This window comes from Tauraco erythrolophus, chromosome 4 (genome assembly GCF_009769465.1).
Source record: "Tauraco erythrolophus isolate bTauEry1 chromosome 4, bTauEry1.pri, whole genome shotgun sequence".
Classification (NCBI taxonomy): domain Eukaryota; kingdom Metazoa; phylum Chordata; class Aves; order Musophagiformes; family Musophagidae; genus Tauraco; species Tauraco erythrolophus.
The window spans coordinates 78,011,549-78,026,158 of NC_141468.1; the positions used below are offsets into that span (position 1 = coordinate 78,011,549).

General features: G+C 44.4%; 2 protein-coding genes across 6 annotated transcripts in view; both read right to left on the reverse strand.

Annotated features, from left to right (window-relative positions):
- FGFR1OP2 (FGFR1 oncogene partner 2) overlaps nt 1-14,610 on the reverse strand; it is a 357,712-nt gene that overhangs the window by 40,639 nt on the left and 302,463 nt on the right. The window lies entirely within an intron of this gene.
- Nucleotides 1-14,610, reverse strand: part of PPFIBP1 (PPFIB scaffold protein 1) — a 57,999-nt gene that overhangs the window by 36,889 nt on the left and 6,500 nt on the right. For all 5 annotated transcript variants that reach the window (XM_086610545.1, XM_086610544.1, XM_086610543.1 and 2 more), the window contains exons 3-5: nt 6,355-6,441; nt 5,032-5,145; nt 4,349-4,480 (exon numbers count right to left, since the gene is read on the reverse strand). In XM_086610545.1, the coding sequence (XP_086466671.1) occupies nt 4,349-4,480; nt 5,032-5,145; nt 6,355-6,441 (333 nt within the window). The remainder of the gene's footprint in view (nt 1-4,348; nt 4,481-5,031; nt 5,146-6,354; nt 6,442-14,610) is intronic.

The following is a 14,610-nucleotide window of genomic DNA, read 5'->3' on the forward strand; positions in this document are numbered from 1 at the left end:
TCTGAGCAAAAGGAGTAACAAACCAAAACTCTGCTCCTTTTATGAAAAAAGTTAACAGGAATGTCAAGATGCACTCACAATGTCACAGAAAACAGAGCAATCTTGCAACCAGAATCTAAGAGTGTAAGATTTTGGAGCAGAAATGAAATTCTTCTGCTTAATCCGTTATAGGCCCCATGGATAATCAGATCCTTTGCCACTGGTAACTGGTCACCGAAAATACTGTACAATTTGCTCAAGGGTTAAATAGAATTAAGTACAAGTCCTAACAGCATGCTTTGCCCTAAAAATATTTTTAAGTACTCTCTTGCAAGTGCAACATTAACTCATGTCTTATGTTAGCTACCACACAGCAACTGTAAATGACATTCATTCTCATCTTTTTGAGGCAGAGGAGTACATTAAAGATTCACCAGGTTCCACATACAGACCCTCATTAGTACAAAAGAAATGGTAAAGCCTTGCATAAATGAGCAGAGCAAAAAGAAAAGGCCCAAACAGGGCTGTCTCCCCTGCTACTGAATTACTATTTAACTTTGGGTAAGCTCCCAGAGGTAGAGATTGTCAAAGGGACTGAGTTTCCCTAAGAAATCCTAATCCTCCCAGTGTATTTCACTTTCCTGCTTGTTGCCCTGAAACATTTACCCTTTTCTTCCACTACTCTCTGTTCAACTCATTTTGACCACAAACCTTTTCCAGCAAGGACTGTGCCTTGCCCCCTCCTGCAGCAGCCCCAGCAAGGAGATCACAGCATTGTTTGAAACCTGAAGGTGCCAACCATTATAACTGCTTATGGCCTGAAGAGCTTTTGGGACCAGCGTGATGCTTGAGGTGCGTGTGTCCCCATGGCACTCGGGGTGTTGTATGGGTTTATCAGGATCCGAGACAAGAGCAAAAACCCACTAGAATTACCTGGCTGACTTGGATGAACCAGCAGTAAGAAAGTCATCCACATGGTGGCCAGTGTATGGCACCTGCTCTGCTTGCATTTCATACCTCCTCTTTGGGCACCCATAAATGGGTTAAAATACCTGCCCTGGGCATAATGCATGTTCCTGTCTCAGAAACCTGCAAACCAGGGAAGAGCCATTAAATGGTCCTCTTCTGAATCAGGATCAGGTCCCTCCATGCAAACACCCAACAGCTCTTCCTTGCACAAATCCATGAACGGACCTGAAGGGTTGGGACACACAGACTCCTATTTCCCAAAGCCTTTTTCATTCCTTGCTCATGTCACTTGCGCTCTTCACGGCAGGGCCAGGGAGGCACAAAAAAGCAATGATAACTTTAAGCTTCAGAGGTCAGAGGCTTCCTTACTGGCACTGGAAACACAAACTACATTTGTAGCTTTGCTCCACTCAGAAGTTCATCTGCACAAAGGAGACTGGTGGTGTTTAAATTATGAAGAATTCCCCACGAGTGAGCCAGTTTAACCTCTGGCTGCTGCTTCAAAGACCATGTCTGGTTATGGACTCCTCCCTAAATAAACTCTCTCGTATGATATTTTCTTACATAAACTCAGTCCAACTCAGACCACCCATGCTCCTTCAGGAAAATAACACTGGTGTCTGCTGAGAAAGTGGAAAGACTGGAATGATTTAAGGAACAGAACCATTCCAAATCTCTATTAAGTATACAATTAGCTTTGAAAAAGCTGTGTATGTGTGGAACATCTAGACAGGAAAGTCTAAAAGCACAAAGGAAAAAAAGCTTACACATCTATTGACGCACCTGTTTAGAGAACGAACGGTGAATATGAGAAACCTACCAAACTGGAAAGGGAGGTTGCAATGACAGACGTAAATCAAAACTGGATGGTATGAGGGCTTTAATCTGACTGGTAATTCTGTGGGAGACAGTAGCTCTGTTTTAACTTTCTTTTCCCTAAATAAAAACAGAAGCAATATTCGTAGTTTTTCTTTCCCAGTTTGGGTACAAAATTTTTTCCATTTTGAAAACCACACATAAATGCCATAATGTGTTTTATGGTAGAGTATTTTAAATATTCATTTAAATGCTTGGCTCTGCTGAAATAATTGATCATCTATCACTTTAAACAGGAATATAATTAGATTAATACTGAATAAATATCGTGTACTTCTGACTATGTCCTGCCTCCAAAATACCTGTCAGAGATTTCGCACGGCTGAGACCCTTACAACTAATTAGCCATTCATTTTTGCACTAAACAAAACAGAAATTAAGACATATTATCCCTTTCAGTGTCTAAGTCTAAGCCTTTTTACAGCTATGAAGTGTTGAAACAAAGAAGAAACTACATAGTAATTTCTATCACACTAAACTACATCATTCTGGCTTTCAAAGGGAGGGAGGAATGTTTTAGTAACAGTTCATTAGTTCTAGCATAAATATCCACGAAATAAATATATATAGCTCCTAATTATAGTAATTATATTTTGAAGAGAAAGGTCTCCATAGCTGTCATGCAGGTAGGTCCCTTGCACAGAGCCTACAGAGTTGCAGTGCATGTTGTGGCCCTCACACTAACTACATTTCTGGGAACAGAGGTAGCTCCACATCCACCTTCTCAGTCTGCTGTCTGAGTTGCACTATTAAGTTACAGAGAGACTGCAGTTCAGGAGTGAAATGAAAGAAGGAAGAGTACAGGAAAGTCCAGCAAAGAATCGTATTTAATAAGAACAGAAAGAGAGGAAGCAAATCATCCAAAGCCCAATCACTTTTGTAACCTGTTTTGGAAAGCACAAGAAACTACAGGGTGTTTACAAACGGAGATGCAGTGGAATTCAATTCTGAAAGCATTCACTCACTGCAGTCATTTGGAGCAAACCTTGCCTCCCCAAAGCCATTTACTGCTGATGTCAACTCATTTTTCTACTGTTCGGGCTGCTTATGATAGGTGTCAGTTATCTGCCGTACGCTGTAATTCATGAAAAAGCCGAGCACTGAGTGGGAAGAGAGACCTCATGGGAGCTGAGAAAGCAGTCAGCTCTTAACACACCCCCTAGGGATGCAGAAGACCTTCAGCAATTCCCTCCACCTTTCCACCCGCCAACTTCTCCAGCACTGCCACGCACAGCACTTGCCTGGACTGCAAAATCAGCCGCTTTCAAGGCAATGCTGTGATCCTTCACACAACACCTGGTATCAAACTAGAGGAAAAGGTAACGGGAGGCAAAGTGAATCTGACCCACAGCTTGGCAGCACCCACACGTGCTACATCGCAGGAAAAGGCACTGCCATCCCTGTGTAAATGACCACCACCATCACTGCGTAAATGATCACCACCTTTCAAAGCTGGACATGATTTCAGTCACTAGTTTTCAACCTGTGGACTTCTTCGAGTCTGTGTATTACTTCAGACAGGCCCAAAGAAAGTAATTCAAAAGCAAGCCTAATTTTTGCTCTTACGCTTGCAGTACAAGCGAGGAATGACATTTCACTAGAAATATGTAAGAAACTAGAACGGAGTTGATAAACCACTGATTGAAGTGGAAAGGGCAAATTTTGTCTCTGTGATGACATTATGGTTTCTTCCCTTCTAGAAATGAATGACAACTGCAACATCTGCAATACAAACATGCAGTGTTTCAGCTCCCTGATGAACCCAGAATTGGAAATTTTGTTCTGCTTCCCAGGCAGGCTCCAAGGTATTTCTGCTACAAGGTATGTCACCCTGACAGCGAAGCTCAGCCTGATTCTTGGGATTTCCTGGAAAAACTGGGTTTTCCTACTTGCTTTGAGGCCTTCTGGCTTCAAACATGAGCACACTTCAGCTACACAGATCTGCAGCACATAGAGGGCCAATGCCTCAGGAGAGCACTGGGTTGGCAGTTCGAAGCTGCCGCTCTGCCTGGCACCGTGCACCGCTGCCCTCTCGGTCCTGGGCTTCTGTGGGTCTGGGGCTTGAAGTGAGGCTTCAAAATGCCCTCACACTGAGTCACCTCATTCTCTCTGTTGCTGAAACTAAAAGTTAACATCTTTTAGTGTGCCGTGTCTTTGCACATGCATGGTTTTTGTACTTGCCATGGGCTTAAGTGTCTGCCTCACACATGCCTTACTGAGGCGATGAGAGTTTCAGGTTGGGACAGGAGAGTGCAGTATGTTCATGATTTTATTTAAATCCATCCCAAACACCATTCCTCATGAGATTTGACAGCAAGAATAAAAAAACTGGTTTTGGAAATCTTTCTGTGTAAAATCAGAGTTTACCAAAGAAGACACTTCTTATTTTGAGATACACATGTTTTAAGCTTAAAGATTAATTCCCTTCTTGCCTGGGGGGAAAAAAAAAAAAAATCCCAAGAAAGTTTGGGTAATGTGAAGCCACACACAGCTTCCACAATTTATTCAGTTGGGTTTTACTCACCTCTGTGTCTCTGAATCTGTCCTCATAGTCCAATCTATCCTTCTCTACAGATGTAAGTTTTAACTTCAGAGTGGAAATCTCTGCCATAAGATCCAGCTTCTGAGTTTCAAGGGATGTTCTGCTTAAAAGCTCCTGATTCAAGATAAAAAGAACAGAAGTATTCATCCAAGGGGAAGAAATCAGTAATTTACTTCTACAGCTAAAGACCTCTTTCATGAGGAAAAGCATCACACTCTTCCTTGCACTCTCTGAAGCCCTGGGACACAGCTATTACCCATCTGACAGACTCCAGGCACCTCGAATGCATCTGAGATCACGGGGGCACTATCACGAGTTGGCTGTCGGGATGAGAAAAAAGCTTGTCTGTCATCACAGTTGCTCTGAGCAATAAGGAGCTTCGAGGGGAACCCACCCATCGTGCCAGAAGCTTTAATCCAAGTCTCTTTGAAGTTCAGTGAAAGAAAGGCTCAAAGAAGAGCAGAACCAGATTCCTACAGTGTAAAGCAGCACTGACATCACCAGGTACAAAGACTTTAAAGCAAATATGGTAGAAAATTACCACTTAGTTAAGAGACATCAAGGGGTGCAGCACCTTGGAGTGCACTGCTCTCACCGAAGCAAAATGCAGTTCGTTAGGACAGAGTAAAGACAGACAGGGAGACAGACATGCGCCTGTGAAATACCTGCTGCAGCATCTCTTCCGTGGCATTCAGCTTCTCCCTGTGCTCCTCTAGACAGAACTCCAGATCTCGAATCTTTTCTCCTTGGGCTTCCACCTGGTCTGTAAGCACACTTACCTGCACAGAGGAGAAAAAGGGACCCATATTCAGTACCTTGCACCCATGCGTGTCACCTGAAGAACTGTATGTGGGTAACTGTGCTGGCTGGGCCGCAGATGAAATGGAACTGCGGGGGGAGAAGGAGCCACGGCAGAGCTCTGCAGTGGACACAACGCACGGCAAAGGCGACAGAGGAAGGAAAGCTCTCCCCTCATGCTTACTGGAATTTCAGCCAAAGTTCTAGCAGACACAATGTGATCCTGCATCTCCCCTCCTGACTTGTTTCAGAAGTTTTTGCAAGGGGTGGCTGCTGCGCTTTACAGTCAACAATTTTGCCTTTGCTGTGACAATGCATTAACTAAAACCCAGTAGCTTCTGCCTTAACAACCAAGTGGTTAAACCTCACTGCATACAATTTATTCTGCTTTCCAAGTGATTGCACGCAGCGTACCATGGCATACAGCTTTTCCTTTTCAGAACAATAAAAGCAAAGGAGGTTAAAACACACGGAATGAAGCCAGGCAAGACCAAGACAACACCTTTGAGACTGCAGACTGATTCCCATTTTGCCTTTTCTGAATAAGGCTTTTGTTTTAAACAGGATCTTTCGAGGAAATCTGCAGTACCACCAGGAAAGAGGGCAAGCTGCCTAGAGTAGAGCTCAGCATTGTCACAGCCCTTAGGCCAGGTAAACATCAGGGGACCACAGGACGCCTGCACAGACTGAGGGGTGCCAGGTAGTCCCAACTCTGATGGCAAGAGTAAGCCAGCTGGCAAAAGCACTCGGGGCTGACCCAGTCCAGCCCAGCAGCAGGTGAGCAAGAGGAGCTGCTCATCATCTCCTCCCCGTTGGCCAGTCCCACAGCTTTTACCACCTTACACAAGGACAGGACATCTGTCATCTCTTGCGGACAGCATGCAAACGCTCATGGAAAATGGTGATCTTAAGGATACACATGAACATAAGAAGGTGGTTGCTCTGCAGACCTGCTCACCTAACAAGATTCAAAAAGAGATTGGATACATAGAAAGAAAGCCCTTTAGATTTTTCCTGTAATCTAAATTCACACCTATCCTTAATCTGTGTTAACTCTCAGGTATCAGCAAGCCTTCTGAACCCTGTCCAAGATGACACAACTGCAAATAAACCCTCAGAGGTTTTATCACATACTATCAAAAAGTCTTATGAATGCAAGAGCAGAAAAAATAATTTAGGTGACTACTCACTTGCAGAACAAGAGATTCCTTATCATTTTCCAGACGAGCCAGCCTTTCTTGATACACATCTCCATTCCCAGATATATGTCCATTAGTCTGAAAAAGACAGCAAATACTGTGTTGTCAGCGATCGTGCCATAAGCATCATTCAACATTATCAACGCACTTAAGGAGCATTTTTAGTCTGCACAGTTGAAGAATGGATTGAAAGCATTCTTCAGCCCCCAAAGGGTTACAAATTAAAAAAAACAAACAATTGTCAGTAAAGAATACACAACCACCATTCAGGATAAGAATTGTTCAGAGACATAAAGATGAGAAAGAAAGAACCTTTTGGTGACCCAATTCTGCAAAATTCACTTACTGTGCATTCAGCATTTTGTTAACAAAATTTGTGCTCAATGATGTACCATGCTAAGCCTTACTTGCAAAGAGACAAATACCCCAAGACATTCAGCAAGTGAAAAAAAATCCATGCACAATCTACAAAATGTGCATTATGCTTCTTGCAAGTCAAACAATTTTTTCTAAAACACACAGTAAGAGACATCCTTTTACATCAGGCACATTCTACTGGCTATGGGTGAACGTCTGCACTCTAAACGCATCTCTTTATAAAGCTGCCTGAGGCTAAAGAGAAACGAGAATACATGTTAATGCTATCAGAGTTCAGAGGAATCAGCAACTTTCTTTCTTCAGAATAACTTCAATGCTCTTCAGCAGCAAGAAAGACTTTACTCTATCCATATTCAAAGCTGTCTCAAAGCACTTTGTGATGGATGTCACAATCAGATCTCAGCTCAGAAACTAAATTCTTGTTCCCATCATTGCATAAATCACTTGGAGGAGTCTGAGAAGCTGCTCTGAAATCCAGCCTGCTCAGAAGAGAGGCTCCCACCAACTACGAGGGGCCTTGATTTCCCTCTGAATATATGATGAAAAGAAATCAGGCAACTGATCCTTAAGCCCCGGTGAGCCTGCAGCACAACCCTGCCATGACAGGCCACCCCCACGTAGGAGCTGCAAGCCTCGGGCTCCCGCTTTGAGCCTCCCTTTCAAACAGCGTGTCTCCCCCAGTTGCAAGGGATGCCTCAGGAAACCTGCCAGCTAAAACTCCTTTTCTAAGTTACATGCCTGACTTTGGGTGACGGGAGAAACTGCCATGTTTGAAACCAGAGGAATAAAATGCCCACCAGAACCACTTAAAAGATCAGGTGCAAAGCAAACAGGAGGGGGTACAAAGTATTTGACCTCACCTTAGCATTCTCCTCAAGAAATCAGGCTGTGTCCTGGCAGCTTGTAAATCAGTGTGCAGTTGCAAATGTGTCTCCCAAGCATACACGTGTAACCTTTACGAGGCGACCATAAGATCCCCCCTGAAATCCCTAGCACTGCAGCAGACTAAGAAAGGATGCTCCCTAGTAATTTGTACCAATACCTCACACCACAACTATACCCTGACTTGGAATTATTTAGTAATAAACTACTAGGCTGTCTGACCATCGAGAAACTAAGCACCAAGGCAGAAGTACGCTAAACTTCTGAGTTTGCTCTGTTTCCCCTCTGACCTCTACCAGAATTTAGCTCATGCCATGAGATGTCCATTCAAGATTTGTGAGATCTTCAGTTTTGTAACAATTTTCATTTAGGTGAAAGAAGCCGAAGAGCTTCCAAAATAAACTTGTTAGCTGCTCAACTAGCAGATTACGCTTTAAATTTTGTAACTTGACTTGTATGTGAAATACAAAAACGAGGGGTTTTTTGCACACTTTTGGTATTTTGTTCCCTTCTCATTTACAGACCTCCAACACCTCCCAGGCGCTTACTCAGCCTCCACGAATACAGCACCTGTATTTTGTAACACGTAACACATTCATCAATCCAGTGTGTGTCTCCGATGTAGGAAAGTGATATTTATCCTCCATTACAAGCAGGCGGCAAAGGTGCAAAGATGCTGCTCTGCCCTCCTGGGGCTCACACAGAAGTCCATGTCAAAGCACAGACTCAACTCCCCTCCTCCCAACCACCACACCAGCACCCCAACCACTGAACCTCCTGATACCTTTAGTCAGCATAACCAGACACATATTAACTAAAACCCAAGACCGCGTGAAGAAAAAGTCGAGGTAAGTATTGGTTTCACGCTACGATGAAAATGTCTTTACGCTGTGAAAACCGACGAGGTGTTAAAGCGGAATCTTAGTCACTGTGCAGAGCATCTTGCCAAGACACCTTTGTTGTGAAACTCCATTCCTGTTCCTCAAAAAAATATCCTGTTTCGCTCAGCATGTGGTACTTGGTTTTAAAACAGGAGCATTTAGAGAGTGGAAGTTCAGGCTGCAGCTGCACATTGCCATGAGAAAGTGGGAGGTGGTGATGGGAACCCCAAACAGGACTGGAGTAAAGGCGGTTCTCCCATAAAACCAAATACAAAGATGCCTTTGCTGGCAGTCGCCTGAAATATTCTGTAAAATCAGCATCAAACCAGACCTCCTGTGGTACACCAAAACCAGAAAACTTTGTGTACAACCCAACAGCAGTTTGCTTTTTGCCTGAAATGTTTTAACTTCTTCATGATACCTGGGATTAACTCTTCATTTTAGGTATGAAAACGCTAGAAAGTTGCTAACTTTGGTTACAACAGGGAAAAAGATGAGGGTTGGAGAAAGGGCGACATAGAGAGGTCACAGCAGCTACTTCACAAAGCAGCAGCCTCAGCACCTCCTACGGTGGTGCGGAGATCAGGGACCTGCACACAACGGCCACACGATACCTTCCTGCATCTCTCCTCTATGCTGTCTTCAAAGGCAAACAGTTGATACCTGGAACGATTTTCTTCCCAGACAAGGAAAGAAGAGAGGAGATAAAACTCATGAAAAGAAGAACAGGGTGATGACGGCAGTGGGCACGACTGAAGAGAAATGGAAAGGGAAGATGCCCAAACATTGGATATGGAAAGGCAGTGCATCAGGAGATGGAGTGGACGGAGCCCCAGTAGGGAGGAATGGCCTGCAGGGAGGTCTGAAAGATGCTAGGAGACCTGGTGAGTGCAAAACCTGAGAGAGCAACACTCAGTGTGTCCTTCAGGAGAATTTTCTTTCCACCTGGGGACCTGTAGCCTCCCCTGGGACTGACCGCGGTAACTACTCACTCTGCAGAGCAATAGCTCTGCTTTAACAAAACAAACAAATCCCAAAAAAAACCCACAGCAAAACAAAACAGAAAAGTAAGAATCTGATTCAACAGCAACTGCAGGAGTATTTGGGGCCCTTGGCAATTCTGGATCATTTTTGTACCACTGAAGTCAATACAGGATTAACATAGTTTACTAGCTGTGTAAAACAAGCTTTGTCATTTTCCAAACAAGGCTCTTCTTCATCAGCTACTTAAAATCTATGTTCAATTAAGCGGTTAGACTTAGCATGTGTTTTCAATTTAGGGATTAATTGCAAAACACTGTATGGGAAGAGAATGCAGATTTACCAACACTGATCTTAATCCTAAAAACAAAAGAACAGTTGTCATGATGCCACTGAGGCTTTGCAGAAGTTTGAGGTTAAGCATTTACTTAAAACGCCTTATAAGATCAGACTTGGGGCACTTAAAAACTCTGCAAGATCAACCCGTGGCTAATCTGTTCGACACGTGTGTAAGCTTTCTCTGCAATCATGTAAGTGTAAAAATCCACACTGCTCTGGAGGGAATTATTCCTGTAATAAGTAGATGCATCACCAAACTTTCACAGCTTGCCAGCCCTCAATCTTTAATCCATTTTCCCTGGAAGTGAGTTAGCATTCCAAACCGCGGGAAAGTTTCTAATAGCTGCTGTTTTAAGCCTCCTAATAAAAAAAGAAAGAAAAACACACCAAAAAAGTTTCCTGTCAATTGCTGAATTCTACTTTCAAAAATAAAACTCATTTTTAGCCTACTGCAGCTGATACCCTCACTTTCTCTTCTGCTTTTGGGACAGAACAAGCAGAACAAATCCCACTGCTCTCGCTGAAGACGCAATTTGATTTGTTAGAAGGGGCTGCCACTCCACAGTATTATCTTCTTGTACAGCAGATTGCACAGACTGTTTTGACCACCACAGCCCAGTCAACAGTTGGGCAAGTGAGCTGCCCCTGACATCTCTTTCCCGACCATCTGGAGTTAAATTAGAGCTCATCAACATGCTGACGTTGTTCAGATCATTACCATACGCACTATCCATGCCAAGCTAAGCCTGGCTACCGCTGTTCTGCCTGTTCACTCAGTTTTAGGGAGTCCCTTGCAGAGGGGCTCCTCCAGCCTCAGCTACCTCAACATCACTTGGTGTGCCACGGACGGAGCCTCCGGGTTTTCCAAGCAAAGCATTTGCCGTCGTTTCCCCTGTCATACAGAGCTGTGACAGCTTTATTCTCTGTAAGTATTGATTCCATCCCAAATTCACACTGGTCAAATCTCTCTGAACACAATCCGTACCCATGTTTAACCAGTTTGCCAGTGGTGGGAGCCAACTGCTGCCCTCCCAAACTGGCATCTCCTGCATTTCACACCTCCCTACTCATCGCTCTGAATACCTGCAGCCTGCTCCACACACTCCGGCAGCAGGCAGGCAGATCCGCTGCTAAGCTTTTCCTAAAGTTTACAGGCTAGTTCCTTCCTACAGAATAAGCAGGGAGGGGAAAGGAAAAAAAAAAAAACAACAAAACCAACACCCACTCAAAACCCCAATACTATGTTTTAAAGGTTTCACTACAATAACAGTGAATTCTGAAAGAAAACCAGCTTATGACAGACCTTCACTCTGAGGAATTTACCTGAAACATTTTCTAAATATAAATAACACAGCTGTTGAACAGGGAAGAATAAATCATTTCAAAATATTCAGTTTCTTCAACAGCAGCTCAGCTTGTATCCGATACAAGAGAAAGACAGAACGCCTGTTCCCTACCGGCGTTGCCCAGCTATGGCTTGTGACTGGGAGAAATGCAGGAGCCAGAACAAACGCAGACAGCCTTACCTTATTTAGCCAGACGCAGTGTCCGTGAATGTCCCAGCTGTACTCCATGCTGGTCACGACTACCTTCATGCATTCAAGGACGCGAGCGACTGTGGCAGGCAGCCGAGGCCGAGCGCTGTGGCCCCGGCGCCGCGGGCGTCCGCCCAGCCGAGCGGTGCTGTCAGGGCTCCTCTGGACCCCAGCGGAGAGGTTAAGCGACGGGGCACGTTTCCTCCTCTAACCCACGACGGAGACAAACGAGGCGGCAGCGGAGCGGGAGATGTGGGAAGCTGGGAAGCAGAGCCGTGAAGCAGCAGCGCTCCTCAGGCGGAGCAAGCAGCTCCTCTGGGGAATTAACACATCAAAGCCCGGGGAGATCAACCCTTCTTCCAACGCGAGCCTGCCGCTGGGATCCCCACGCACGAAGGTCGGGCAGCAAGGAGGAGGAGGAGGATGCAGGCGGGGGGCGGGGGGGGGATGGCTAAGCTGTGTAAACCTGACCGGGAGCAAGGGCAGCCCCACGCAGGTGGCAGCCAGCCATCTCGACCCTTGCTCCTCGCTGAACAGCCCCCAGCGAGGGCAACCCCCTCCTCTGCACCCTGCCGGCACTGCGGAAACCATCCAACCCAAAAACACGCAACAAAAGAGCGATTCTGATCCTTTTACCAGACCACAAGGTAGACAGGAGGGGAATTCTCTTTTCTTGGCGGGCTATTAATTGCAAAAGCAATTCACATGTAATTCACTTGTAGCACCAAGAAAAAGAGGAGGGAAAAAGTTGACTCAACTGCCCCAGGTCTCAGGAGAGGCTTGTTTCAAGTTTATGTCATACTTAAGAACCACATAAAATGCAACAACAACGACCAACTTCTGTCCTCGTGTTTAAGTTTCCATTTACCCAGTAACAGTAGCAGCATGACAAATCCTTGGTACTTTCGACCACAGAGCCTAGCTCCAGGAGTCCTGTGATTATCTCGAAAATCACAGCTTTTATTATTAAAAAGAAATGCTTACAACTACTGTTAGTAGACAAAAATTTCAAAAAAAGAATACTGAATAACAAAGAAGAAAAGAGAAGTGCAGAAGAGCAACAGAAGTCGTGTGTTTTAACCACACTGATGCGTTTTGGATTGGGAATGGTGATTTTTGATGGCTCTGCCATCAGGGCTCAAGCACAGGACCGCACGGGTTGTTCTTACAGTTGATGAGCTCACGTCCACAATGCACGATGATGCCACGCCAAGATGTGCTACAAAGAGCCCATATTACCTTCCAGTGTTAAAAACACACCAGTCTGGATGATCACCTTTAGCAAGAAGCAAGGTCCTTCCTGTGTTTCAAGAACTTTGAGAGGTAGATCTCTCACGTACAAAAAGTACTGCTGGGAGGCAGTTGATGATGACAGACTGAAACGGTATCACAAGACTCCTTTCATATTGCCACTTGAGAAGCGATCTCAAATGGGCATTTGATGGTAAACACCTATGTGCCATGCATTACCATAAGACCTTTCAATAGCTGAACTCAGCATAAGCACAAGCGGAGCCAAATGAATGCACTGTACGCCCACGCTAAGACAATCAAACAACAAACTTTGGTTTGAAGACAAGATTTTTCCATGAACAAGAAACACGAGGTGATTTCTGGCTAAACAAATCTCTTCCTCCGCTTGGGAACCACCATGTCATCCAAACAGGCCAATATATCTCTGTAAGATTGCAAGCTGTGTTTATCCAGTGAGGAAAACTTCTCTCTGACACCTAATATCCCCTCATATTAACTCTCATTGCTCTCAGCCACTCTCTGGAAGAAGCAACTTGTTGAAGTGTCAAAATCTGAGGCTGGTCTGTGAGATGACAGATCTGCTATTCCCAGCAGCAGCACTCTGGATTGCACAAGATGCTATGGGTACCACAGCTCAAATTAACTATCATCTCCAGCTGAAAATATTCTTCAAGAAACATTTGGAGGCCATAAAGTTTGTTTTGCTTTAATGATCTTACAGTGAACTTCAGAAATTCACTTCTGGAGTGGAGAAAAAAGAATTTTTTATATATATATATTCAAAAAGTCACTTCCAAAGCTAAAATCACAGTTGCACTTGCTGTGGATTTTAAAGAAAAACTATTATCCTGGCACTTTCACTCCAGGAACACATCCTTTAAGGAGGAGGAGGCACACAACAGGACCCACATACACAAGTTCAGATCAGGAGCTTGGGGAAGCTGTCTCTGAGGTGTGGGAAGGGACTGTCCACCCACTTCTACCCTTCACCCTCCTTTTTAACAAGACACAGTTGGTTTCTTCTTTCTGGGAAGGTTGTTGCATAAGATGTATTTCTAAAAAAAAAAACACCAAAAAAACACTGTCAAGAAAAATAATAAGCACAAAGAAAACTGTCTCCTGTTTGTTCCAACTGAACAAAAACTGGAGCAACATTCAAGACTGGGAGCAAGGTTCCTGTCAACTTCCAGCTGGACACAATGAGGCTGCCTTGGTCTTGCAAAAGGCAGAGTTTAATTTCAAATGGTCTTATTACTGGTGATGATGTTACAGATTACTCACACGCAGTCTACATCCAAGCCAGAAGCTCCATTTTCTCAGAGTACAACACATATTTTATTAAAGCACACATCAGAATACATTAAACATTTCTGTTGATCAGGAGAAATCTGAAAAAACTCCAAAACTTTGGAATAGTTACGAGCTGGCTGTGGATTTAAGGCTGGCTATGGTCCTCAGAGAAAGCACTCAGTCTCAACACGTCTGAGCTTAGAAAAGGCCTCAGTCTCTTTCAAGATTTTGAACAAATGGTCTCCTTTGGAATTCCAATTCCTTTGGAATTCCAATTCCTTTGGAATTTTTACCATGACATTCACCTGCCCTCCAACTGCGCTTGGAGACATGAGCAGGGTTTCAAAAACACAGAGATCAGTTTTGAGCTGCAGATGGACAACAGGAAACGATGTGTTAAACTGACTTATTTGTGCAGCACAGATCTCCATTTTCAACTTCTCTGAAATCCCGGTGGGGACCATCTGATGGATTCTCTTCGAAGAGCTCTGCCAGAGGTCCGGGCACTGTATGTGCATTCTGGTGTCACATGGCCATCTGGCATCCACCAGTTAAAAAAAACAAAATCAGCAAGAGGCATTTTAACTCTTCAGCCCTTTTTGAGTGCTGGTGTAGACTTCTCAACACATTGAGAGGAGCAGAAAGGAAGCGGTACAGGGACACAGGGCAATCAACGCTGGCACGGCAAGATGGAATGCTCTGCCCTG